Below are 24,919 nucleotides of genomic sequence, written 5' to 3' on the forward strand. Positions count from 1 at the left end.
CCTGTCCTTCAGTAGTCCCCGGGATCTCAGGCAAGATGTCCAGCTCTGGTGCCCCATTTTCTCATCAGGAATTCAGTGATATGGGAGAGTTTTTCCTGGCACAGAAAGTACTGGGTCAGTGGTGGCTTAGGGCATCAGCAGGTGGAGCCGAGGTTCTTCAGAGGACAGTGGGTGGAGGCGGGAATGCCCAGCCCATTCCTGGGCTTGGCGGGTTCGTGCTCCTGTCTGTGGCAACGGCTCTTGGGCCTGCACTTCCTACCTGCCTGGCCCGAGGCCACTGGGAGGATAGACAGTTCCAGAGCACTCCGTGGCTGCCTCCTGGCTCACTCATCAGTAGTTTCTCTTCCAGCAGAGAGCCCAGCCCTCTGAGGCCCGGCCAACACTGTCTTGGAGGGGAAAGACCGTTCAGTGGTGGCTTTGGGTTTCTCGTGGCCAAGCGGCCGCCAGAGTCCTCCTGTAATAGTGGTACTAAAAGAACCGGTGGCGGAGCCTCTGCACGCTGGACAGTGGGGTGCACGGGGCCGGTCGGCTCGAGCTGCTGCCTGCCACCCCATCCTGAAATGTAGTGCCCCATCCTGACGTGCTGAAGCAGCACTTGTCCTCCCATGGGGCGTCTGAGATCGGGTGGGCAGGCCGGCTTCTCCAGAGCCCCGTCTCCTCCCCGCTGTCCTCATGTGGTCGTCTGTCTGTATGTGCCTGTGTCCTCATCTCTAAGGACAGCGGCCAGATTGGCTTCGAGCCTGCCCCATGACCTTTGCTCCAGGTGCAGCCACTGAGGTGCTGGGTGAGGAGACTTCAGCGTGTGTGTGGGGAGCGGCCCAGTCCAGCCCTGCACTCTGCTGAGCGTGGTACAGCGTGGGGAACACCATCCTGGGCGCTTCCTCCCAGTGGGCCGTCAATTTCCAGGCTTCCAACAGTGCTCAGAAGCCTCAGCTTTCAGCTCTGGGGTTCCTGGGGCCATGTGGTGGTGCCATTATACAGGCCGGGGTGGCTGGGCAGTGGGGGTGGCCCTAGAGGTTGGGGATGGGCAGGGTGTGCTGCTCAGAAAGGAAGGACGTGGCCAGGCTGTCTGCCTTGCGTCCCGGCCCTGCTGCCATGAGGCTCCTGGAGTGGCGGGTGTTGTCCAGTTTCTGTGGGCGTGTTGGCTTTCACACTGGGACAGGCAGCCTAGGCCTGGCCTCAACCCAGGCCTACGTTTCTCCAGCACATACTAACATAGGGCTTCCTAGGGTGAGGCTTTTGTTCAGAGCCTGGTGTACAAGGCCCCAGGTGTGGCTGTGGCCTTGGGGACCTTGTGCAGGAGGGTTCAGATTTGGGGACCTGAGAGGTACAGAGCCCCTGAAATCTGGGGTCAGGTGTCAAGGGCCTCAGAAGAAAGGGTGGGTACTTGGAGCCTCAGGGCCCACGAGGCTGTGCTTTGAGTGTGAGGACCGTGGTGACCCTCCCTGCATGGGTCACGTGGAAAGGCCCGGCTCCAGAGTCGGCCATAGTCTTCTGTGGTAGTTTCCAGCTGGGGCTACACTACCGCCTCAGGTGGTCCCTCTGCTGGGGTTTCCCAGTCTCTAGGTGAGGACAGGCAGGGGCAGTAGGAGGCCACCTGCTCCCTCTGTCACATCTGGGCACCCTGCCAGAGACGGGGGTCGCTTTATTAATGCTGGCCGCTTCTCCAGGGAGCCACCAGAGGTGGGCACTAGAGCACTGCGGCGGGACGGCTTCTGCCACATGCCCCACTGTGCCCTCTGGCCCCCTCTGTTCACTGGAAGGCACCGGGCTGCGCCCTCCACAGGCCATCCCCCCGCTACCTGCCTGCCTCTCTGGGGGGACCACTGATGCCCATGCGAGCCTGGTGGACTCTTGACTGCCCCTCTCTCAGGGTGGGGACTCCAGCTGTCTGTTCTGGAACATTCTGGGCATCTCTTCCAGCTTCCCCAGAAAAGTGTGCCCATTACCAATGCTAGTGCCTCTGTGGCCGGCCTGCTCAGGCGGTTCTGGCCAAGGCTCTTTTCGGATGTCCCAAGGTGGGGGCTTGTCACCTGCAGCCACGCAGAGCATGGTGCCCAGGTGCTGGCCAGCAGGGTGTGGAAAGGGGCCGAGCTCCACCTGCTTGCCTCACCCCTGGGGGCACAGGCTCTGCTAGCTCTCCGCTCTGTCCTCATCCCAAGGGCCTTGCCGTCCCCAGGCCCGTGTTCTCCCATTTTCTAAGATTCCTACACACGTGTTCCTACCCTCTCTAAGCAAGGGAGGTGCAGCTCTGGGTCTGCTGCCTCGACAGCCCTCTCAACAGGCTCCGAGCCCCGCAGTTGGTTTATCCCTTCCCTGGTCTTAAGAGGACAAACCCTACGTCCAGTCCCTCTTGCACTTGAACTGTGAACAGGGCCCTGAGTCCACGCTTCTCTCGGGGCCGCAGCAGGTGCCTCCCCTGGAGGGATAATGCCGCCATCTCTGCTTGGATGCCCTGCAGTGGGGCAGTGGGCCTGTAGCCTGCAGGCAGTGATCCTGGGAAGCACCCGGGCTCCCAGGCCCATCCTGCCTTCCCTTCTCCTGGCGCTGGCAGGGTCTCACCAGGTAAACCTGGCCTGGAGCTGGGGCTGCCATAGGGTCTGGGGCTGTGTGTACAGCCCTCTCACTAGGGCAGCAGCACCTCGGTCGACTTGGAGATGTCTCCGAGCTGTCCTGGTTTTCCCTGCAGCATTCCTGCGTGGGGGGAGGGGATGGCGTGAGAGGCAGGCGGCCTGGGAACTGGAGCTGGTGTTTGCTGAAGCAGGTGGAAGTAGTATCGGAGCCTGCCGTGAGGCAAGGCCGGTGCTGGGGCCTCCGAGGCCGGGATCGGAGCCTGCCGAGGGGTTAGGCCGGTGCTGGGGCCAATGGCCGGCATCGGAGCCTGCTGTGAGGCAAGGCCGCTACTGGGGCCTCCGAGGCCGGGATCGGAGCCAGCTGAGGGGTTAGGCTGGTGTCGGGGCCAGCGAGACCAGAATCAGGGCCTCCCATGAGGCAAGGCCACTGCTTGAGCCAGCGAGGTCTGGATCAGTCCACCGGGTAGCCAGGCCACTACTGGGGCCGTCAAGAGTGGGATCGGTACTTGCAACGCGGCATGCACAGAGAAATATCGCAGAAAATAAAAATCAGATGCTTCCCCTAATCAGCAAAAACTAGGAGGAAAGGGGCAACAGGAAGAGTTCGAGCTATAGAAAGGGCCCTATAGTAAAGCAACTAAGGTGACCAATCAGAGGGTATGGAATAGGAGAGGACGGAGCCTCTTTAAAACTCAGGAGGTACATAAACAAATGTATCAAAGTTAATCACCAAACAAGCATGGGATGGAGGGAGGGGGAGGGAATGGGATGGGGGCTGGATGAGGGCTAATTGGATGATGTGTGCTTGTATATCCTCTCAAGTCTTGTATTCCAATGTGATATATGATTACAATGCACCAATTAAAAATATATATAAATAAAGTTTTTTATATTAAAAAATGTAACAATAAAAATCTTAACAAGGAAAAAAAAAAGTATCCATGGCTCTCTGAAGCGGTTTGGAGCAGGAGCCGGTTATCCTGCCCCTTCCTCTTTCTGATGTCACTGTAGTGCAGCTTCCTGAAGGACAGCGCCAGGGCCAGGGCGGGGAGAGGGTTGGATTTGGCCATTTGGTGGGCCTAGAGCTGAAGCCAGGGCTTGGCTCCACAGGCTCCCCACGGCTGTGATCCTCACCTTGTCCAGCTCTAAAACGGGACAGTGTAGGTCACCGGTAGGTAGGCCCGAGGAGTGTCGGGGTGAGGGTCCCCGATTCTGAGAGGCACGTGGGTGGGGAGGAGGAAGTGCAGCTTGGCCTGTCTGCCTGCAGGTGCACACCCGCATGAGCAGGCAGGACATGGCCAGGTACCCCCTTGTCCCCTGCCGGGGGGCCGTGGCAGGAGCCAGGGCAAGGAGTGGACAGAATCCTGGGCTGGCAGTCGGCCTGGGTGCAGGAGCCAGAGGACAAAGTCCCTTGGCAGACCTCCTTTCTGTAAATACCGGCTCTCCCTTGCTCCCTGCAGCAGGGAGGTGGGTGGCTGTCCTCTGCCCTTTAGTCCTCACTGGCCTGGAGCACAGTCACCATCCAGGTGGGCCAGTAGTGTGAGGAGCTGCCAAGAGGAACGTTTCCAGGGCTTCCCAGTGTCCTGCTGGCGAGCTCAGCCCCCCTCCCAGCCTTTCCCTGTTGCCTGGGGGCTGGAGTAGGGATGGCCAGGGGTCCCCGTCGGGCCCCTCCGAGGGGCTGTGTCCCCCAAGGCTGCAGGGCTGCAGGATATCCTGCTTTGTGGGTCCCAGCAGGAGGGCCCTGAGCATCCCCTGGTGGGGACCCTTCCTCCCTGAGCCCTCCGTGGCTTGTGTTCTGGGTGAGGCCTCTCAGGCTGTCCACAGCCCCTCTCGGCACCCCTGCTCCTCAGCTGGAGTGCAAGGCGGCTTTCCTAATGACTTCAGAAGGAACGGGTGGATGAGTAAGAGAATGCTGGTGCTGGATATAACTCTTGGCCCAGGGAAGCTTCCCGAGGAGCAGCTACACAGTCTTGACGTGCCGTGCAAGATTTGCACAGACAGGGCTGGCGTCTGTGTGCCCTTCGCGTTGGCCAGGATTTCTGCCCTGGCAGTGGGCATGGTGACATGTGGGGCCTTGGGAACCCTCTTGTGGTGCCCCTGAGCTTTTGCTAGAGGCTGGGGACAGTGGGTCAGGCCTACGGGGCCCCTGGGTGGACAGCTGGTGTCGGGCCCACGTGCTCAGGAAGGCCAAGTTCCTTGTTTCGGTGTGAAGATTCTTTCTCCTGGCTTCTGCTCTTCCTTTGGGGTGGCCTTGGTGTTGATCAGAAAAGATACTCTCTTCTGCTTCAAAGCAGACAGACCCCTGCAGCTAGGCACAGTGACACACTCCAATAATCTCAGTACGCGGGAGACTGAGACAGGAGGATTGCAGGTTTGAGGACAGCTGCTCCCTTTAGGGAGGCCCTCAGCAATTCAGCAAGACTCTGGCTCAAAATAAATAAAAAAGGGCTGGGGGTGTAGAATGCTCCTAGGTTCAAACCCCAGTAACCAAAAAAAAAAAAAAAAAAAAAAAAAAAGCCCGACCCCTGGCCCTGACCTGTACTGAGTTCCCTCCTGGCAGAGCCTGCGTTTCCCTCCCTGGGGAAGGCGGTGGGGGCCACGGAAGCTCTCCCCTCCTGTACTCTGCGGTGGCTGATGTTGGCGTTCTCTGTGGGGAGGAGGTAGCCAAGGTGGGAGCTGCTGCCTTTGTCGTTGGCTCTGGGGCCCGTCCCAGGGACCCCGGGAACACTGAAGCCCTCCAGCTGCAGGTGCCTGCAGAAGCCGGAAGGGCCTGCAGTGTGCTCACCCCGTGGGGGTCTGTGGGAGGCGGGCGGGAGCAGGAACCCCCCCTGGGCTCTGGTGGGTTTGCGGCCATCACCTGTCTTTCTCTTTTTGCAGTGCTGGGAATTGAATCCAGAGGCATTCTGCCTCTCAGATACACTCTTCAAGCCTATTTTTTGTTTTGAGATGGTCTGCCTAGGTTGCAGAAAATCTTGCCATGTTGCTGAGGCTGTTCTTGGACCTGCAGTCCTCCTGTCTCTGCCTCCAAAGTACTGGGATTACAGGCGGGCCACTACACCTGGCTCCATCTTGGTTTTCCCATGGAGAAGGCATGGCCTGCCAGCTCAGAATGGCCTCTGGATGGGCCCTCGAATGACAGGAAGGACCTGGGCTCTCAGACACCTGTCCACCAGAGATGGAGCGCTCTCCAGGAGGCTGATCTTCCCCAGCCATCCAGCCCCTTCATGGCTGCTGAAAGATGGCTGACCCAGAGGAGGGCTGGGGACATTCGGAGAGTAAGAGGCTGCAGCTGGCCCCATAGAAGGCCCAGAGACAGCGCACAGAGATGGAGGAGGAGCTGGGCCTCCCCCGCAAGGACAGGCCTTGGATGCCAGTGCAAGGCGTCCCCGCCTCTGCCGCCTCCAGGCCAAGGCGGCAGCACCTGCATGTCAGGGGCAGATGGCGGCTGAGCCAGGTGGCCTGGCTGGCACCCCGCGCCCAGCCACCCTGCCCGCTCACTGCCACATTCCTCGCGTGTGAGCTCAGCCACTGTGCTAAGGAAGTGAAACCTCAGCCGTCCCCGTATCGTGCAGAGGGCTTGCTTGGCCGCTGCCTCAGTGATCTGCCAGCTCGGCCCTGGTGGCTTTGGCGTTTTCTCTTGTCACTCAGCGTGTTGACAGAGCTCAGCGGACCGATCCCTGGCTGAGCCGCCTCTTTTCCAGTGGCCTGCCGGAGGCCTGGAGCCAGGCCCTGCCGGTCTCATGAGCCAGGGGTTGGGTTAGGGTTACGCCACGCCCATCCTCTGGGGCCCTGTTCTCAACTGTGCTAGTCACGGACCGTGAGAGACACGTCTCCTACGACTGTGTGCTCGTAAGTATGAGCAAGCGTGCACTGGAGGGCAGCGACCGCCACGCCCACCTTTGCCAGGTTATATGCCCTGCTCTTGTGTCAGCGCAGCAGCCCTTCCGGCGGGGACCTCTCCCCAGCTGCCTGCACCCTTGGCTGGGGCATCCCAGCACTGCTAGGAGCTTGTCTGCTTCTGCCAGAACTCCTAGTCTTGGTCTCCATTGTCCAGCTCCCGGCTCTCCGCCTCTGTGTACACCGTGCCCCGCCTCGGTGCCCTGTCCCCAGACCCGAAGCCTGTGTGTGCCCCCATCACGCCTGTCCCCACACCAGGGCCTGGTGTTCCCCTGGTGTGTGTAGGGGGTGGGAGGAGGTACTAGGGAATGAAGGCAGGGGCATTCTATTTCCAAGCCATACCCATAGCCCTATTTTATTTTATTTTTGAAACAAAGTTACCTTAGGTTGAGAGCCTCACTACTTATTGAGGCTGTCCTTCAACTAGGGATCCTCCGGTCTCAGCCTCCCAAGTTCGGGGATTACAGGAGTGTACCACCAAACCCAGCTTTTTCTTCCCTTCTTAACCAGAGAATTAAGCAGCCACCTATGGTAGCTCCCAGGGTCTGCTTAAATCTAAGAAGTTAGACGGACTTTTTATGTCTTGTACGGGGGATTGGACCTGGGCATTCTACCTTCGAGCCACACCCCCAGCCTCTTTTTATTTCTATTTTGAAACAAGGTCTGGCTAAGTTGCTAAGACTGTCCTTGAACCTTCAAATCCTCCTGTCTCAGCCTCCCAAATACTGGGATTACAAGCATGCATTACCATGCCCAGCTTCAGACCTTTCATTTATTTTTGTTGTACTAGGGATTGAACCCAGGGGCATTCTTTCTCTGAGCTACACCACCGGCCCTATTTTTATTTTTTAATTGTGAAACAGGGTCTCACTAAGTTGCAGAAGGCCTCACTAAGTTGCTGAGGCTGGCTGTGCACCTGAGATCCTCCTGTCTCAGCCTCTCGGGTTCTGGGTTACCAGTGTGTACCACCACTTCCAGCAGGACCTTTTTAATGTGGTTGACGGTGCTGTGTTCCAGGCCTCCGCAGCTTCCCATACTGCCTGGGGGAAGTTACTCTACTTCAGGGCCACAGCTTCCCTCCCCGAGTCCTCCTCTCCCCAGCAGGGCCGCCCTTCCACCCACAGGAGCCGCTTGGGTGCAGCCCCACCAGGCATGTGGGCTCCCGGCTGGCACAAGGAGGTGCAAACCTATGCCGTGTTCATGAGAAGCCGGGCACAGACCTGCCTGTGGGCTTGGTGGAGCAGTGCCATTGCCCAAGGCTCTGGCCCATGGGTGTCCTTGCTGCCAACAGGCAAATCCTCATCAGGTGCTGAGGGCTTGGCACACCTGAGACTGCACCAGAGTAGGTGGGAGCTTAGAGCCTGCGCCCCCGCCCCCGCACACATGGGTCTTGGTGCCTCTCCCTGCAGCACCCAGCCGCGCTTCAGGTGGGTAGAAAGAACACAGGCCAGCCGGTTTTCCATGGCCAGATCCATGGTAGGGAGAGGTTCTGCGACCTCAAGGGACCTCGTCTCCCATGCCAGACTGGCAGCCTAGACGGGAGCCGGGACGCCCCGGCCACAGGTCAGGGTGGGTGGTGGAGGCCCCACGGCCTCCTGCGTGTCTGCAGCAGAGCAGGCAGTTTTTCTTCCTGTTGTCCTCAGGAAGGATCAGGCTCCCAGCATGACAGGCCACCGGAAGGCTTAGGATGTGGCCCAGACAGGATTTTCATTCAGAGTTCCTGGGGTCCTCCCTGGCCGGGCTTGCTGCTGACAGCCAGTGTGGATTATGCCAGTAGAATTCTCATTTGGCTGCTGTTTGTGTGCGCCTGTTTTTACGCCTTGTAATTAAAACATTTATTTGGCCTTCACAGGGAAAATCTAATTTCTTGAGTCTAAGAACTGCCGATATTGGCACAGAGACCGCAGTCCGTCAGGCAAACAGATCCGGAGCCTGTTGGATTATTCATAGCATGGTATTTGCAAATCAGGCTGGGGACAGCACTAATCAGAGTCGATGTTTGGTAATTGATGTGTTGAGTTAGGGTTTTAGCGTGGGGGGCGTCGCTGAGCGTTTGTGTGTGGCCGCCGGGAGGCCTACTAGGCTGACTCAGCTCTGCCAGCCAGGGGATGGCGCCTCCGCGGCCCGGCATCTGAGTGCCCGTATCGCATGGCCCAGCGAGTACTCGCTCCCCGCTCCGCTGCAGACCCCGAGCTCAGATCCTCGCTCGGCCCGTGGTCCGGCTACGTGCCCAGGTGTTCCGCAGAGGGAAGGGCTGGGTGGAGGGGGCTGTCCGCCCAGGGGCCAGGGTCGTGGTGGACGGTGCTGGTGACACCTCTCTCTGCTCTCTTGCAGACTATCATGGAGCAGTTTAACCCCAGCCTGCGCAACTTCATCGCCATGGGGAAGAACTACGAGAAGGCCCTGGCAGGTAGAGTGGGTGCTGGCTGCGGCTGCACACTGTCTTTAGCTCAGCCCCGGCCTCGGGTGAAAGCCCAGGAGCCATTTTCTTTCAGAAACAAAACTGAATGGACTGAGCGAGGGAGGAGGTGCCTGTGAGCTCTGAATGTGTCCCTGCCTCCATGATGACCACTCATTCTCACACTTCCCGGGTTGTGGTGACAAGCTGGCCACCTAAAGATCAGGGTGGACATCTGTTCCTCAGAATGGACACTAGGGTTGGGGTGTACGCGGTGGCCTTGGGTTGGGGGCCTGCAGCCTCTCCTAGGTGTGTCAGTGCCAATGCCTGGGCTCACAGGCTCATCGAGGACCCCCCTGCCCAGCTCGAGGAAGAGAGGGTGACAGGCCCATCATTGGGTCCCCTGGGACTGCCTTGGGGCGGCTGTGTTCATCCCACCCTCTTTCTCTCTGCAGCCGAGATCAGCAGTACTGACCAAGAATCTGCAGGTCTGTGAGCGCAGAAAGGCACCCGCTGGATCATGGGAATTCTGTCCCAACAAGTTGTCTTTAAGAACCCATCCCCCTCAAGCCAAGTGTGGTGGTGCAAACCTGTAATCCTAGTACTTGGGAGTCTGAAACAGGAGGGTCGCAGATTCCAGCCTAGCCTCAGCAACTTAGGTCCTGTTTAAACACACACACACACTCTTTTTGGGTGGTACTGGGGATTAAGCCCCGGGAAATTCTATCTCCGAGCTATATTCCCAGCCGTATTTTCTTTATTTTGAACCAGGGTCTCACTAAGTTGGTGAGGCTGGCTGGGTCCTCACTAAGTTGATGAGGCTGGCTTTGAACCTGCGACCCTTCTGTCTCAGCCTCTCAAATACTGGGACTACAAGTGTGTGCTTCCATGCCTGGCTCATAAATTTTTTCTTAAAGTCTGAGGGTGAGCTTGGAGTTAGAATGCTTCTAGATTCACCCCCAGTACCAAAAATAAAGCTGTCTCCCTCAAGAGGGGAGTCAGCCGCAGGGTGACGACACTGACCCTCAGGCTGTGGTGATGGCCACTGCCCCCGGGGGAGCCAGGCTTGGCCACGGCAGGGGCAGCACTCAGCCTCCTGGGGACCCTCTGTGACCCTGCTGGGGCTCTCACACCTGCTGCCCTCCTGTGTCCTCAGTACGACTCCTGGAGGAGGCTTCTGTGGGAGTGGCCCTGGGTGTTCCCATTGCTTACGTACAGCACGCCATGATCAGGTTTCCCAACAAAACTAATTCCCAGGTCCCTTAAATGCCACCAGCTTCCCATCCTTTATCGGGATCGGGTTTTCCATGTGTACCAGGGATGTGGGGGTCGGGGTCCAGGATGGCTCCTCTTCCCACTGTGCAGATGGCGTAGGCGTGCACGTTCAGACCTGTGATGGTTCCCTTTCAATGCTGCTGTCTTCAGGTGCTCAGTGACCCGCACCATGGTGCCTTCTTTCTCGCCTGGTGGCTCTCCCTTAGACGGCGGGTTCCATTGGCAGGTGCCCCGTGTTCAGGCAGGGCCCTGTGCCGCCATTCCCGTGGGTGGTGGTGGAGGCTGCAGCCCATGGTCTCCTTCCCTCTGGCTCGCGGGCTCCTGCCTTTTGATGTCTGGGTTTCCTTCCGGGCCCTTCCCTCTCCCCCTTGGGCTCCTCGTGAGCTTGTTGGAGCTGTGTGTGCACAATCTGGACAGTTACTTCCTCTTCCTGTTTTCTGTGATTGTCTCATGGAACTGAGCTCAGCCGCCCAGGCCACCAGTACCCCCGCCCCTGCACATGGCATCCCTAGTGTTCAGCTTCTTTTTCTTAAGCCCACCCTTCCTAGGCAGCAAAAAAGCACTTCGGTCCCCTGGGGACATGGTCTTGTGCGGCAGAACAAATTGTGTGCACTTAATTGAAAACCATATAAATAAAATTTGATCAAGTGGCCAGTTATCAGCCCCTGAGTTCTGTAGAAAAATGGGTTAGAAGGTATAATTATGCCCCTGGTGGCTGCTTCCCACTGGCTTGCTCTCCAGGGCACTGCCCCCTCCTCCCTGCAGCCTGAAGGGCAGGGTGGGTGGGCACCTCCTCAGATGCAGGACTGTGCCAGGCTCCCGAGCGGCTGCCGGCCTGCGGCTTGGGAGGACCCTGCAGCGCGAACTTTCCACACCCATCCTGTTAGAGCAGGGTTTCCTCTGGGGTGAGGGACAGAGCCCCTCTGGCTGCAGCAGTTCCCCAAGATACCTTCAGCCCGCTCTGGACAGCGGCTCCTAATCCCGCCCAGGTCCTGTTCTGAAACCCGGATGTGGCGGCAGGCGCTGCGCTCTTCGGGCTGGGTTAGGAGTCCTCGAGCAGATGGGTGACTCCCACCTCCTGGGTTGTGGTGTTCTTGCCCAGGGCCGCTCTTTGTCTGGTGAAGTGTTCTCAGAGCAGAGCTCCCCACCCCTCGTCCACACAAGCACGTGACGGCGTGCAGCCTCTGCAGTTAGACGTGAATAGCTCTGGACTGCACGGTACACTGTGTTCTTGTAAATAAAAGGAGCCTCACGATTGGAATGAAGTAAGAACATCAGCAAGGAACGGGGCCGTCAACCTAGAGAGCGAGTTGGGGCGCTCTCTGAGTGCATCCAGGCACGCGGAGGGGCCGGCCTGGGCTGCGGCTGCAGCGGTTTCCCGGGGTCCCGTCTAGCTTTCTCAGGGAACTCATCCCGCTCCTCTCTTCTCCCGCAGGTGTGACCTTTGCGGCCAAAGGCTATTTTGATGCCCTGGTGAAGATGGGGGAGCTGGCCAGCGAGAGCCAGGGCTCCAAGGAACTCGGTGAGACCCCCAGACCACGTGGAGAGCAGCCCAAGGCCCCCGAGGTGGGGTGCACCCAGGCGGCCCGGGCCTCACGCCATTGAGATCAGGTTTTAGCTGTTATAAGATTAATTATGAGCTGGCAACAAACTGCAGAGCTGGTGAGGGGCACCCCCAGTGAAAAGGGGTGCACCAGTGGCCTTGGGCTCCTGGAGCTGTGCTCACAGGCCCTGAAGAGTGGGGCTCGGGAGAGGCAGTGCAGTCAAAGCCGAGTAATGCGCTCCAGGCCAGACCGGGACTGCCCACGTGGAGAACGGCTTGTGGAGAGGCTCAGCCCTGTGTGTGTGAGAGCACTGCAGGCCAGCCCGTGGAGGCGTGGCCCCATTTTGCTTAAAGGTACACACACCCATATGCACATGACAAGGGGCCAGAAGCATTGACAGGAAGAATTTCTGGGAGAGTTATTTTCTTTGTGCACTTGAGTGTTTTGTAAACATCCCACGGGGAGATGGTGCTACTAAGGTGATCAAGTGATTTGGCGTGAAACATGGGAGCCATGGTTGCGAGCAGTGTTGGCAGCTGGGGTTTCTGTGGGTCTCCTGACCCGGGGCAGCGCGCGGAGCAGCCAAGGCCTCCCCTCCCTCGCGGGCGTACCGTGGCTGCAGGCCAGGCCCCGGGCGGCCCAGCTCCTGGGCAGGCTGAGGTGGGCAGGCTGGCCTTGGACTCGTGACACAACCTGCATTGGCAGAGAACCGCTTGGGCTCCCCCAGCCTGTGGGCACAGAGGGCGGCTCTCTGCGTCTGCCTGCAGAGGCCTCCCTGCGGGCGCTGTTCTGGGTAGCAACCCTCGTGTCTGGCAGTGAGGGCACCGGGCGAAGCTTGTGCAGAGGAAGTAGGTGCGCGTGGATCAGGCTGCTGGCTGCGCTCTCGGTTCTGTGTTCCTTTAGGGGCTGGCAGCTCCTCTTGACCATCGAGAGGGGTGTGCTGGCAGGATGGAGGTCCCTGAGTTTCTCTTCCTGCCTGCTAATCCCAATTCCCAGATGTGGCTTCTGTCTCCCAGACACTGGCTTCCAGGCAGAGATCCCCGTAGACGGCTCTGCCTGCTCTCAGCCGCACTCCGCCCTTTGGTTGCCCTCATGGCGGCCTCCTGCGCAGAGGAGACTTGGTGGACAGTGGGCCTTGTGGCTGCCTGAGCCGCTTCCGCCTCTGAGGACCTGAGGCCCACTGGTGTGTGCTGCAGGTCTCGTCATTCCTGTGGCCACCAGAGTGCCTGCCGTGTGGACGTGCAACCGGGGGGCTGCCTGGGCAGGGCGGGGGCGATGCCTCATGTGGACGTAGCCCCGTGTCGTGTTGCGGGAGTCCAGGGTAAGAGGTCCTCACACAGCAGCCGGAGCTTGCATGGACACTCGGTGTCCGGGCGGAAAGCCCTGTTGCTCTTGCCAGCCCTGGTGGCTCACCAGGGGACCTTAGGACGCGCCTTGTGCATGCAGGGCTGGCCGAGCCCTGCACAGTCCCTGCGAAAGCGAGGGTGGAAGGTGTTGGTGGGGCCGCTCACACCCCATGCAATCAGGCCTACAGGCTCAGCTGTAGGTGAGGTGGACACTGTGGGGGCAGTGGGGGTCTGGACTTCAGGGCCACTTGGCAGAAGGACAGCTGGCTGTGGGCTGAGAGGCCATATGTGGGCCCCAGCCCAGAGCTCGCGGCCAGGGTCCAGGTCTATGGAGTTTGAAGAAGGCGGCCTCCTGACTCCTGGAGGGCCTGTCTGGGCCGTGGAGGGCGTTTTCTCATCCTTTCGCACTACACCTGGAGGGGACGGTCTGCTCTGGGACGCCCACAGCCAGTGTGGGTGGGGGGTGGACTGAGCGAGAGTCAGAAGGTGTGCGAGGGGGCCTGGGTCTGTGATGAGCTGCAGGGCCAGGTGCAGCCGGGCAGGAGCTGAGCAGGGAGTGGAGTCTGCGCTGAGCACGTGGCCAGCCTCGCTCCCAGGTCTGGGGTTTTCCGGTCACGGCTTTGTTGTCCTTCACGCACACGCAGCGCGTGGTGCACAGTGACGGATTCCGCGGAGTTTGGGGTCCTCGCGGGGTCTGCACCCTCCCGTCTCACTCCCTTGCCCCCTCGCTGCCACGCCCCAGCTCCCAAGGCGGAGGCTTCAGCTCTCGTGCTGTCCTGGCACTTGGTTCCAAGTGTCTGAAAGGCGAGCTCATGCTATTTTCTTTTTAACGTCAGACATTATCCAACATGTTCTTAGTGGAAGATCTGGCTTTAGCTTTTGTATGCTGTCCCCTTACCCTGCCCAATGCGATTACCATCATTGTTGCTGAAGTCTATGTCCACTGTTACACGGTGATAGCACGAGTCCTTTTCACGGCCAAGACACACAGCATCTTGTGACTGCTTGCTTTATGGCGGTATCGAGGCACAGTTGATGTACACCCTGGAGGGCTTGCCACGGGTGCAGCCGGACAGCCGCGGGCCTGGTGGGGTGGCGGCCCTGTCTGTCCCTGCGCTCTCCCCGGGCCACCCAGCTCCAGGCAGTCACTGATCTGCCTCCTGTCAGCGCGGTCGCGGTCGTGTGTGAGGCCGAGTCGGTGTCAGTGGGATCGCAGCGTTCCTTCCCGCCAGGCTGCCGAGTGTTAGTGGTGCTTGGTTGTACTGCTGAGTCGTGGTCCTGTAGGGATGTGCCAGGTTGCTTACACCTACATCTGTTGATTGGGTTGTTTCTAGTGGGGGCATTTCTAAATTTGCATTTCCCAGCTGGGCACGGTGGCGCATGCTTGCAGTCCTACTACTTGGGAGCTGAGAGAGGAGGATCACAGGTTCTCAGCCAACCCCAGCTACTTAATGAGGCCCTCCACAACTTAAACCCTGTTTCAAAATCAAGGATAAAAAATAGAGCTGGGGCTATAGTTTGGAGGTGTAGAATGCCTCCAGATTCAATCCTTAGTACTGCAAAATAAATACATTTACATTTCCCTAACTTACCATGTTGAACATCTTTCCGTGGGCTGATTTGCCATTTGTTTTGTTTTGTTTGTGGTACTGGGGGTGGAAGCCAGGGGCTTTCTACCTCCGGGCTATACTCTCAGACCTATTTTATACTTTATTTGGAAACAGGGTCTCACTAAGTTGCTGAGAGCCTCACTCAGTAGCTGAGGCTGGCTTTGAACCTGTGTGATCCTCCTGTCTCAGCCTCCTAAGCAGTAGGATTACAAGCATGTGCCACCACGCCTGGCCCCAGCCCTAATTTTTATTCGTTATTTTGAAACAGGGTCTCACTAAGTTGCGGAGGGCCTCACTAAGTATCTGAGGCTGTCCGAGAACCGTGATCCTCCTGTTTCCGCCTCCCGAATGCTGGGATTACAAGCGTGTGCCACCATGCCCGCCATTTGTTTCTATTTATTGGCGTGTCCATTCCAGTCTTTCTCCTCCGTATTTTATGTGGGATTTTGTCTTTTTATGGACTTAAAGAAGTTCTCTATACACTCAGTACTTGGGAGACTGAGAGGAGGACTGTAGTTTTGAGGCTAGCTCTTGGTAACTTAGACCCTGTTTTTAAATTAAAAGGACTGGGGTAGCCGGGCGTGGTGGCGCACGCTTGTAATCCCCGCGCTTGGGAGGCGGAGACAGGAGGATCGCGCTGGTTCGGAGCCAGCCTCGCTGGCTTAAGAGACCCTGTTTCCACATAAAAATGTTAAAAAAATAGGTCTGGGAGTGTAGCCTGTGGGAGTGTATACCGGAGGTAGAAGGGCTTCCAGGAACCCCAGTACCACCAAAAAAAAAAAAAAAAAGGACTGGGGTATAGTTCAGTAGCTTGGAGGTGAATGACCCTGGGTTCACTCCCAAGTACCGCAAAAAAAAAAAAAAAAAAAAAAAAATTCTCTGTGTAGTCTAGATAGGCATTCTTTTTTTTTTTTTTTTTTTTTTTTTGGTGGTACTGGGGTTCTTGGAAGCCCCTCTACCTCCGGGCTACACTCCCAGACCTATTTTTATTTGGAAACAGGGTCTCCTAAACCAGCGCACGGCTGGCTTGGAACCTGCGCGATCCTCCTGTCTCCGCCTCCCAAGCGCGGGGATTACAGCGTGCCCCCGCGCCCGCCTAGATAGGCATTCTGTATCAGGTGTGTGTTTTGCAAATATTTTCCCTCAGTCTGATCCTTCACTTTTGCAAGGTGTGTGTGTGTGTGCGCGCACACGCACACACACGCGTGTTAGGAATGGAACTCAGAGCCTCACACATGCCAGGAATACCTCTACCACTGAGCTACATCCCCAGCCCGACAGTTTTTAGAAGAACAAAAATGTTCAATTTTTTTTTTTTTTTTTGGTGGTGGTACTGGGATTCCTGGAAACTCTTCTAACTCCGGGCTTCACTCCCAGACCTATTTTTTTAATTTTTAATTTTTATTTGGAAACAGGGTCTCGTAAGCCAGCAAGGTTGGCTTTGAACCTGCGCGATCCTCCTGTCTCCGCCTCCCAAGCGCGGGGATTACAAGCGTGCGCCACCACGCCTGGCAAAAATGTTCAGTTTTAATGAAATCTGACTCATTGATCGTTTGGGTATGATAGCTTGTGGTTTTGTTTTGTTTTAAAAAAACAGGCGTTCTACCTCTGAGCTATACTCTCAGCCATTCTTTTTTATTCTTTATTTTGAAACAGTGTCTCACTAAATTGTGGAGGGCCTCACTAAGTCTTACCTGAAGCTGGCAGCAAACCTGCAATCCTCCTGTCTGGGCCTCCCAAGTACTGGGATGACAAGCGTGCACCACCACACCCAGCTAGCTCCTGGGTTTTTGTTATGACTCTGATCGTGGTCTTTATTATGACACCTCTGTTTTCTCAAGAGTTAGCGGCGGGTGCGCATCCCCTCAGCTGCGTCTGCCGATCTCATCCTTGTTCCTGAGCCCGTGGACTGTGCGCCTGGGCTGGCGTGTGCCGTCCTATGCGGTCCATCTGTCCCTTTGTTCCTGCTCCTGCAGGCCCCCTGGCGCTTTGCGGTCCAGCTCGACCCTCTGGGCTGCGGGCTGTGACCTGGGATGCCTTCCCCATCACGTGGGCGCTCCCTGGCGTCTACCTCCCACAGGGAGCCCTGCACTGTGGGTTGTGCCATTCCTGTTTTCTTCCTCAGTTGTAGGAATTGCCTTGTTGTTCTTTTGAGGTTCCTTTTTATTTTTCTCTTTTGGTGCCAGAGATAGAACTCCAGGGAATTCTACCTCTGAGCTACACCCCCAGCCTTATTTTATTTTTACTTTGAAACAGGGTCTCTCTAGGTCGATGGGAGTCATAGTAAGTTGCCAAGGCTGGCTTCCAACCTGTGATCCTCCTGCCGCAGCCTCTCGGTACTGGGATGACAGGCGTGTTCCACCACACCTGGCACTCCTGTCCGTTCTTATTTTCTGTTTTGAAATAGAGTCTTGCTAGGTTGCTGAGGATCTAAGTTGCCGGGGCTGGCTTCAAACCTGCGATCCTCCCGTCGCAGCCTCCCACATACTGGGATGACAGGTGTGTGCCACCACGCCTGGCTTCCTTTCAGGTGGTTCCTGAGCAGGGGAGTGGGAAGTGCTTTTCAGTTGTGAGTATCTGCAGGTGTTTTCCTACCTGGCACTGATGTCTTGGCTCTTATAGAATTGCAGGTGGGACATCGATCGCCCTATCACCCTATCACCTTCTAACTTATATATATTTTTTTCTTTTGTGGTACTTAGGATTGACCCAGGGGTACTTTACCTTGGAGCTACAACCCCCGTCCTATTTTATATTATTTATTTTGAAGCAGGGTTTTATTAAGTTGCAGAAGGGCTAAGTAGTTGAGGCTGGCCAGGAACCTGCGATCCTCCTGTCTCAACCTCCCAAGTACTGGGATTACAAGTGTGTGCCACCAACCGGCTTGTTTAGGCCATTTTGATATTAAATTAAAAAAAAAAACTTTAGGCCAGGTATGGGGCACACAATCGTAATCCTAGCACTTGGAAGGCTGAGACAGGAGGATCACCGGTTCGTGGCTAGCCTCAGCTACTTAGTCTCTCAGCAACTTAGACCCTGTTTTCAGATAAAAAATGAAATAGGTCTGGGTGTATAGCCCAGAAATGGAATGCCCCTGGGTTCCACCCCCAGTACCGCAAAAATTTGAGTGTTTTTTATTTTCCTAGGAGAGAGAGAGAGAGAGAGTGTGTGTGTGTGTGTGTGTGTGTGTGTGAGTGCATGAGTGTGTTGTGAGTGTGTGAGTGTGAGTGAGTGTGTGAGTGTGTGTGAGTGTGTGAGTGTGTGTAGGAAGGGGCCTGGGGATTGGAACCAGAAGCATTCTACCTCCAAGTCAGCTCTTTTTTGTTTTGAAATGGCCTCACCGGGTTGCTGAGCCTCTCACTGGGTTACTGAAGCTGGCCTCGAACCTGAGATTCTCCTGCCTCAGCCTCCCAGGTAACATCATTACAGGTGTGCACCATCACACCTGCCTCTGGAAGTTTTTAAGGTCTTTGTCTTGGCTGGGCGTGGTGGCACACGCTTGTAATACCCACGCTTGGGAGGCTGAGACAGGAGGATCGCACAGGTTCAAAGCCAGCCTCAGCAACTTAGACCCTGTTTCCAAATAAAGTATAAAATAGGTCTGGGAGTGTAGCCTGGAGGTAGAAAGCCCCTGGGTTCCACCCCCAGGACCACCAAAAACAAAGTCTTTGTCTTGGGTGATCTAAGTTTCTTGACGATGTCCGTGGGTTGGGCTGTGTGGTGATCATAGCCCCTTTGGGAGGCCCACAAACAAGACATCACCCACGTGCTGTCCACAGGGACCAACAGAGCAGCAGCCCCAGGCCGGGGAGAACTGGGGACCGCCATAGGGTGGAGAAAGAGGATCCGGGCATGTCCACAGGGGAACAGTGGACAGTGTTTTGCAGAACCGTGGAACGTCCAGACTGGAGGAGGGTGGCGAGGCTAGGAGGGAGTCAGGCTTGAACAAGCAGGCTTGCAGGCCTCCCGGGCCTCGGGCCCCAAGCGTCTGCCATAGGAAGCTGGGCTTGTACAGCTGCTCTTTCACTCTCAGATCTGTGCTATTGCTAGCCGTGGGGGCCTTCATTTTTACTGCTGTAGAATATTCCATAAACACTTAAGAAGCCATTTGTTCCCCCTTCTCTTGGTCAGCAGCCGAGCTGTTCCCCGGTGGGCTTTGCTGTTCTGAACCAGCTGGTGCTTGGGTGCTGGAGGCTGAGCTCCCCCAAGATTAAGGCCCTGGAGCTCTGTGTTGCCCTGCAGCAGACGCTTGTGAGGTAGAAACGGCTTCTCGCTCCCTCCCCAGGATGGTGCTCATCAGCTGCTCTGGCGGCTTTTGCTTTATGTGTTTGTGGGCTGTGTTGTTCAGTGCATATGTGTTACGCAGTCACATCATTGTGATAAGCTGAACCTCATGAATTCCTCTGAACCAGTTGATTTCATTTTGTCTTTTTTGCCGTGTGTGTGTGTGTGTGTGTGTGTGTGTGTGTGTGTGACACACACTGGGGATTGAATATAGGAGCATCTTACCTCTGAATTATTCCTCATGCCCTATTTATTTATTTATTTTTTTATTTTGGTGGTACTGGGGTTCCTGGAAGTCCTTCTATATCCGTGCTACACTCCCAGACCTATTTTTTAATTTTTGGAAACAGGGTCTCTTAAGCCAGCGCGGCCCTGTCTCTGCCTCCCAAGCATGGGGATTACAAGCGTGTGCCACCATGCCCAGCCTTATTTTTTATTTTGAAGTAGGGTCTTGATAAATTGTTGAAGGTCTGGATAAGTTGGTGAGGCTGTGCGTGAACCCAGGTCCTCCTGTCTCAGCCTCCCAAATGCTGGGATTACACGCGCGTGCTGCCATGCCCGGCTCCCAGCACTGACTTTGGTTTTCTCCTCTCCCTGTCTACAGCACCATTCACTTCTGACCACTTCCTTCTAATCACGTCCCTCTTGCTGCAGGATGGGAGGGTGTAGTGATGCCCTGCTGTTTGGGGTCAGCCTGTGTCCTCCTGGGGGAGTGAGCCTGGGTCAGAGATGTGCTCTGCTAGGCCAGCTTTGGTCGACCTTGGGTTGTTTTCAAGCAACTTGATTTTTTTTTTTTTTTTTGAGATGGCGTCTTGCTGTGCCCAGGCTGGCCTTGAACTCCTAGGCTCAGGTGATCCTCGACTGCAGCCTCTGAACAGCCCTGCTGCCCTCTCCCTGGCACCCTCCCTCCTGGGCCCTGGGTATGGCCCGTGGCTGCCTGGCACAGGAGTAGCGGCTGTGTGCCAGAATTCCCTGCATGGAGAAGGCCTGATCTGCCCCCGCCCCTCCCAGGCCTCCTGCGGGGCAGTGCGAGGTCTGGGAAGGCGTGCTTGCCTTTATTTCTCGGGAAGGGTGAAGTTTGCTATGGCTCCTGTCTCCTCCCTTACAGCCCCTCAGGACGGTGGGGTCTCAGCTGCACCCACCTTGGTCTCATGGCTGAGGGACGGTGCTATCCCACTCGACTTCCCTCAGCTCTCTCGAGCCTTGTTCTTCCCAGGGAAGTGAGGGCATGAGGGCGCCAAGCAGCACCCTCCCCTCCTGTCAGCCAGATGCTGACTCTCAGAGGTCGCCCCTGAGAGTGTGAGTGGATGGCCCCGCCCCACGGTAGACAGGGAGTTAGTTTTGCTTCAGACGAGCGGCCGCTGGAGCTGCCTTTGTTCTGTCTCCATTGGAGTGAGCGAGTGGCGGGCAGCCTCCGCCTTCAGTGCCCTGGCTTTCAGTACCGGCTCCCTCCCGCGCACACCTGGAGGCAGCCTCCGCAGAGGGAGCATCCTCTCATCTTACACGAGGGCTGCTCTCCCTGCAGCGAGAGAGTGCAGTGGACTCTGGGCCCTGCTTTGATAGGGCCTCTCTGCTCAGTCAGGGAACAGAGGGTGGCTCTGAGTTCTGGCATCGAAGCCCCAGCCGCAGCCACCCACGCACCTGTCTGCGGGTGGACTCCAGTCCCCGGGCCCTCAGCCTCGTAGGTCTGTGCAGGTACACCTGGGCAGTGTCTCCAGCGGCGGCAGGTGTGATCCAGAGGTGAGCTCGGTGGCTTACAGGGCGCTTAGTCTGCTGCACTGGGCTGCAGCTTTTGCTGGCTTCTCATGGTGGTGGTACTCAGGCTGACCGGTGGCTTGGACTGAGGCACCAGGCCAGGGGCTGGCAGGTGAGGACAGCCACTGTCCCCTTGGCTAAGGAGCCTGGACGGCGGCCGGGAGGCAGGCCGGCAGACGTGGAGCTGTGCGTGCTGCCCCAGCCCTGCAGGCCTGACGTGGGGTCTGGAGCTCCAGGATATGGCAGCAGCTGCTTCTCCCTCTCGATGCTGTGCCCTCTGCAGCACTGGCATCCAGGGGCCTTGTGTGGAGGCCACAGGGCAGAAGGCACCTTGGTCTGAGCCCGAGACTGTCACGTGACAGCCAGTAGGAGGTGACCAGCGTCCCCATGCTCCTGGGACAGTGTGCGCACCTGGGTGAGGCCCCACACTGTGTGCCAGAATTCCCTGCGTGAAGAAGGCCTGATCTGCCCCCGCCCCTCGCAGGCCTCCTGCAGGCAGTGCATGGTCTGGGAAGGCGTGCTGTCTGAAGTGAGGCCACTGCCTGAGAGAGTGATTCCTTCACGCGGCCAGGCTGCCCATGGAACCGGGCTCTGCCCAGAGGCTGGGGCCGTGGGTGGGTTCCCCGCGTGCGCACAGAGGCTGTGCTGTGGGCTGGGTGAGCCGGCTGCTCTGTTCAGCCTCCGTCTCTGGAGGCCTGGGCTGTGTTCCTTTCCTGTCTTTGAAGGGCCACTTTGTACCTGCCGGTGCCCGCAATGCACTTGTTTGTGATCATAGGGCGTGTGTGTGCATGCCAGGCGCCCTGGGTCTGAGCTCGGGCCTTGCTTTCTGCCTGGCACCTGGGAGGGCGCCAGGAGCTGTGGGCTGGGCTTAGCCTGGGAATGGAGATGCTTGCGGGCAGGTGGGCCTGAGACTGTGGGCGCCTCCGCCCCTTGGTGCTGTCTAACCTTACGCGGTGGGTCAGCCCATGGCTGCAGTCTCGCTCTCCCGTGCCGGCCTCACTCTCGGCCTGTGCTGAGCATCTTTGGAATGTGGGGCCGCTCCAGGAGGGCACACTCTTGGCCCTGTGACACTTCTGTGGACTTCTGTGCCTCCACCCTGGGCTGGGCCAAGGAGCACACGTGTGTCCAGGCCTGGGTCTTGGGGTGGAGGCTGTGGCTTCGGCCTCCCCTCCAGGCGTTGACAGTTGACTATTACACGTGTCGCCTGCTGTCAGACCCTAACAGCGGGACCTGTCTTTGGAGACAGTTAAATCCTCCCAACAGACAGGGTTCTGAGGCCTTAGTCAGATCCACACAGCGGGAGCCGTGTCGGTCTCACACCCCCCAGGGGCTGACACCGGGCCTGGCTGGGCCCGGCCTTGGCAACCGCTGCCTCTGACACAAGGGCAAAGGGAGAGTGTGCCCAGCCCCCGCCCGGAGCAGGGTTCTTGCTCACACCTGCCTTTGCTTGAGGAAGGGGAGGGACACAGGGGCTCAAACCCAGGGCCTTGCAAATGCTAGATAAGTGTCTTACCACTGAGTGCATCTCGGCCTTTTAGGTTGCCCAAGCTGGCCTCAAACTTCCAATCCTCCTGCCTCGGCCTCCCGAGTAGCTAGGCTTGCACGTGTGTGCCACCATGCCCAGTTAGTGCAACCTGCCTTTACCTCCCTTCTCAGCTAATAACACAAAGCCCTCCACTACTACGCCTGTCCCCACTAGGATTTGGGGAGCAGGAGGTGCTCCGTACATACCCACCAAAGAAGTAGCTGCTGCTGACGGCCTCTGGGGCATCCAGGATCAGAGCTGCTTGCCCCAGGGACCTTTCCCCGGGCCAGGGCTTCATCAAGACGCCTCTTACCCAGGTCTGCCCTCGTGCCGCAGCCTGGTGTGTGGAAGTTGAGCCTAGGGGCACATGGGCAGCTTCATCTGTCTCGGGTACTCAGCCCGGTGTGGCAGCTGAGCCCCAGGGCAGGGTGGGCCTGTGCTCCTGTGGGGGCCCGGCCTCTGGCGTGCCAGCTCTGGCTGCCCTGTTGAAACCTTTGTGGGGCTGGATTGAGCCTTTGTTGGGAGAGATTAATAACGTCTTAACTGAATTTGCCGAGTCCTGGGCAGCGGCTCTGATAGTGAGAGAGAGCACGGCAGGTGTCCGTGTCCCCAGCGCCAGGTCTGCTCTGTGAAGGGAATGTCAATGAGGGCGTCAGCGTCGGGGCCGGTGACCGCGAGGCTCCACCTTGTGACCAGCGGTTTCTGATTGGGAGCAAATAAGGAGGTGCCATCAGTCCATGGTTCCATCCAGCCTGTTTCCTGATGGGGAACAGGTGATGTTCTGGCACCCTGCAACAGGCAGGTGGAGTCAGCCGAGCTCAGGGATCTGCAAGGGTATCCGGGTGGTCTCTGCTGGCTCTGCCTCTGCTCTAAAGAGGAGAAGCTTGGTGCCACCCCAGCACAGGAGCCGAGGCAGGAGGGGCAGGCCCTTTAAATGTCTTTCCTCCTCCAGGCGTGGTGGGCACGCTTGAAATCCCAGCATTTGGGAGGCTGAGACAGAAGGATCGTGGTTCATGGGCAGCCTCAGCTGCATAGTCAGGACCTCCACAACTCAGTGAGACTCTGTTTCAAAGTAAATAATAAAAAATAGGGCTGGGGTGTAGCTCAGAGGTAGAATGCCCTTGTACTGGGTTTTATTCCCAGTATAGAACAAAACAAAACAAAACAAAACTTCCTCCAGCTCTGGCCCTTCGGAGACTATCGGAACGCTAACATCAAAGCATGAGGCCTTCCTTGGCCTGGATGGGGACAGCTAGTCTGCTCCTGAGGTGCCAGGGTCCCCGAGAAGCTCTGGAGGACCTCTGGGAGCCCTAGGCCTATGGCAAATGGTGCCCCCCATTTTTTTCTGTACTGGAGATAGAACCCAGGGACATTCTACCTCCAAGCTACACCCCTAGCCCAATTTTTTTTTTTTTTGGTGGTCCTGGGGTTCCTGGAAGCTCTTCTACCTCCGGGCTACACTCCCAGACCTATTTTTACATTTTTATTTGGAAACAGGGTCTCTTAAGCCAGCGTGCGCGGCTGGCTTCGAACCTGCGCGATCCTCCTGTCTCCGCCTCCCAAGCGCGGGGATTACAAGTGTGCGCCACCACGCCCGGCCCTAGCCCAATTTTTTTATTCTTTATTTTGAAACGGTCTCACTGAGTTGTGGAGGGCCTCACTAAGTAGCTGAGGCTGTCCTCAAACCACGATCCTCCTGTCTCAGCCTCACGAATGCTGGAGTGACAGGTGTGCCCACCACGCCTGGCATGCCCCACCCGGCTTGAGGCACTGTGATCCCGTTTCCCAGCTGCAGCCCCAGCTCCCAGGTGAGTGCAGAGGCTGGAGTGGTGCGGGAGCCATCCAGGGGTGCTGTGGACAGGTCTCTGATGTTCTCTGGGGTGTGGGTTTGTCAGGAGCCACACATACCAGGCCTCCTGGACACAGACCGCGCCATCCTGGGGGACTGCTGGCCAGGTCCCTGAGCGGCCTCTGCGCTTCTTTGTGTCCCACAAGATTTGGAGCAAATAAGTGCCTGAGAACACCCCTGGGGAAGGTGGGCCCGCTGGACGGTGAGCCGGAGCTCAGGCAGGACCAGTTCGGGAGCAGGCCCTGATTTCGGTGGAGAGTTCTTGTGAGTGGCTCTCGGCAGCGCAGCCTCTCACAAGTCGGGGCAGGCCGGCTCGAGAGGCGGGGGTGGGGGCTGTGTGACACTGTCCCCTACAAAGCAGCCTTTTCCGCTGAGGTCTGCCCCCTGGGCCGGGACTCTGGTCCCACCTAGGAGGGAAACGAGGCAAGCCTCAGACCAGGAGCCTCTGAATGCCGTTCCAGTTTGAAATGAAGCAGTGGGCTGGAGATGGCCGTGCAGGTGGTCCGCTGCCACTCAGCTGGGGTGCAGGAGAGGGCCTTGACTCGCAGTGCTGGGCTCTCAGGCCTCCTCTCCTCTGCTCCTGAATCTAGTATTGCACATTCAGGTTGCTTGATGGTGGCTCTAAGTCCTCCTAGAGGCTGGAGGGGCTCTGCCCCGGAGGGGCTGCTCTCAGGTCTGAGGGTGCAGATCCTGAGTGCCTGGCCTGAGTGGTACTGGCCAGCTTTGCAGACCAGTCTGCAGAGGCATAGGTGACCCCCTCCTAAGTGTGCCTCGGCTCCATCTGCTGAGATCCGGCCACCCTGGGCCTCTCCAGGCCCAGCCAGCTCTCAGTCGCACATCTTGTCGCCCGTTGTGAAAGGTGG

At 57.6% G+C, this 24,919-nt stretch overlaps 1 protein-coding gene across 7 annotated transcripts in view; it reads left to right on the top strand.

Annotated features, from left to right (window-relative positions):
- The window catches only part of BAIAP2 (BAR/IMD domain containing adaptor protein 2), a gene marked incomplete at both ends in the record, with an annotated part of 68,529 nt that overhangs the window by 7,402 nt on the left and 36,208 nt on the right, over positions 1-24,919 (top strand). For 6 of the 7 annotated variants that reach the window (XM_080713764.1, XM_080713761.1, XM_080713759.1 and 3 more), the window contains 2 exons: positions 8,805-8,880; positions 11,579-11,665. In XM_080713764.1, the coding sequence (XP_080569890.1) occupies positions 8,805-8,880; positions 11,579-11,665 (163 nt within the window). Of the gene's footprint in view, positions 1-8,804; positions 8,912-11,546; positions 11,666-24,919 lie in introns of all 7 variants that reach the window. The other variant, XM_080713758.1, reaches the window with a different exon arrangement.

The sequence above is a fragment of the Muscardinus avellanarius genome, assembly GCF_963383645.1.
Source record: "Muscardinus avellanarius genome assembly, chromosome: 16".
Lineage (NCBI taxonomy): Eukaryota > Metazoa > Chordata > Mammalia > Rodentia > Gliridae > Muscardinus > Muscardinus avellanarius.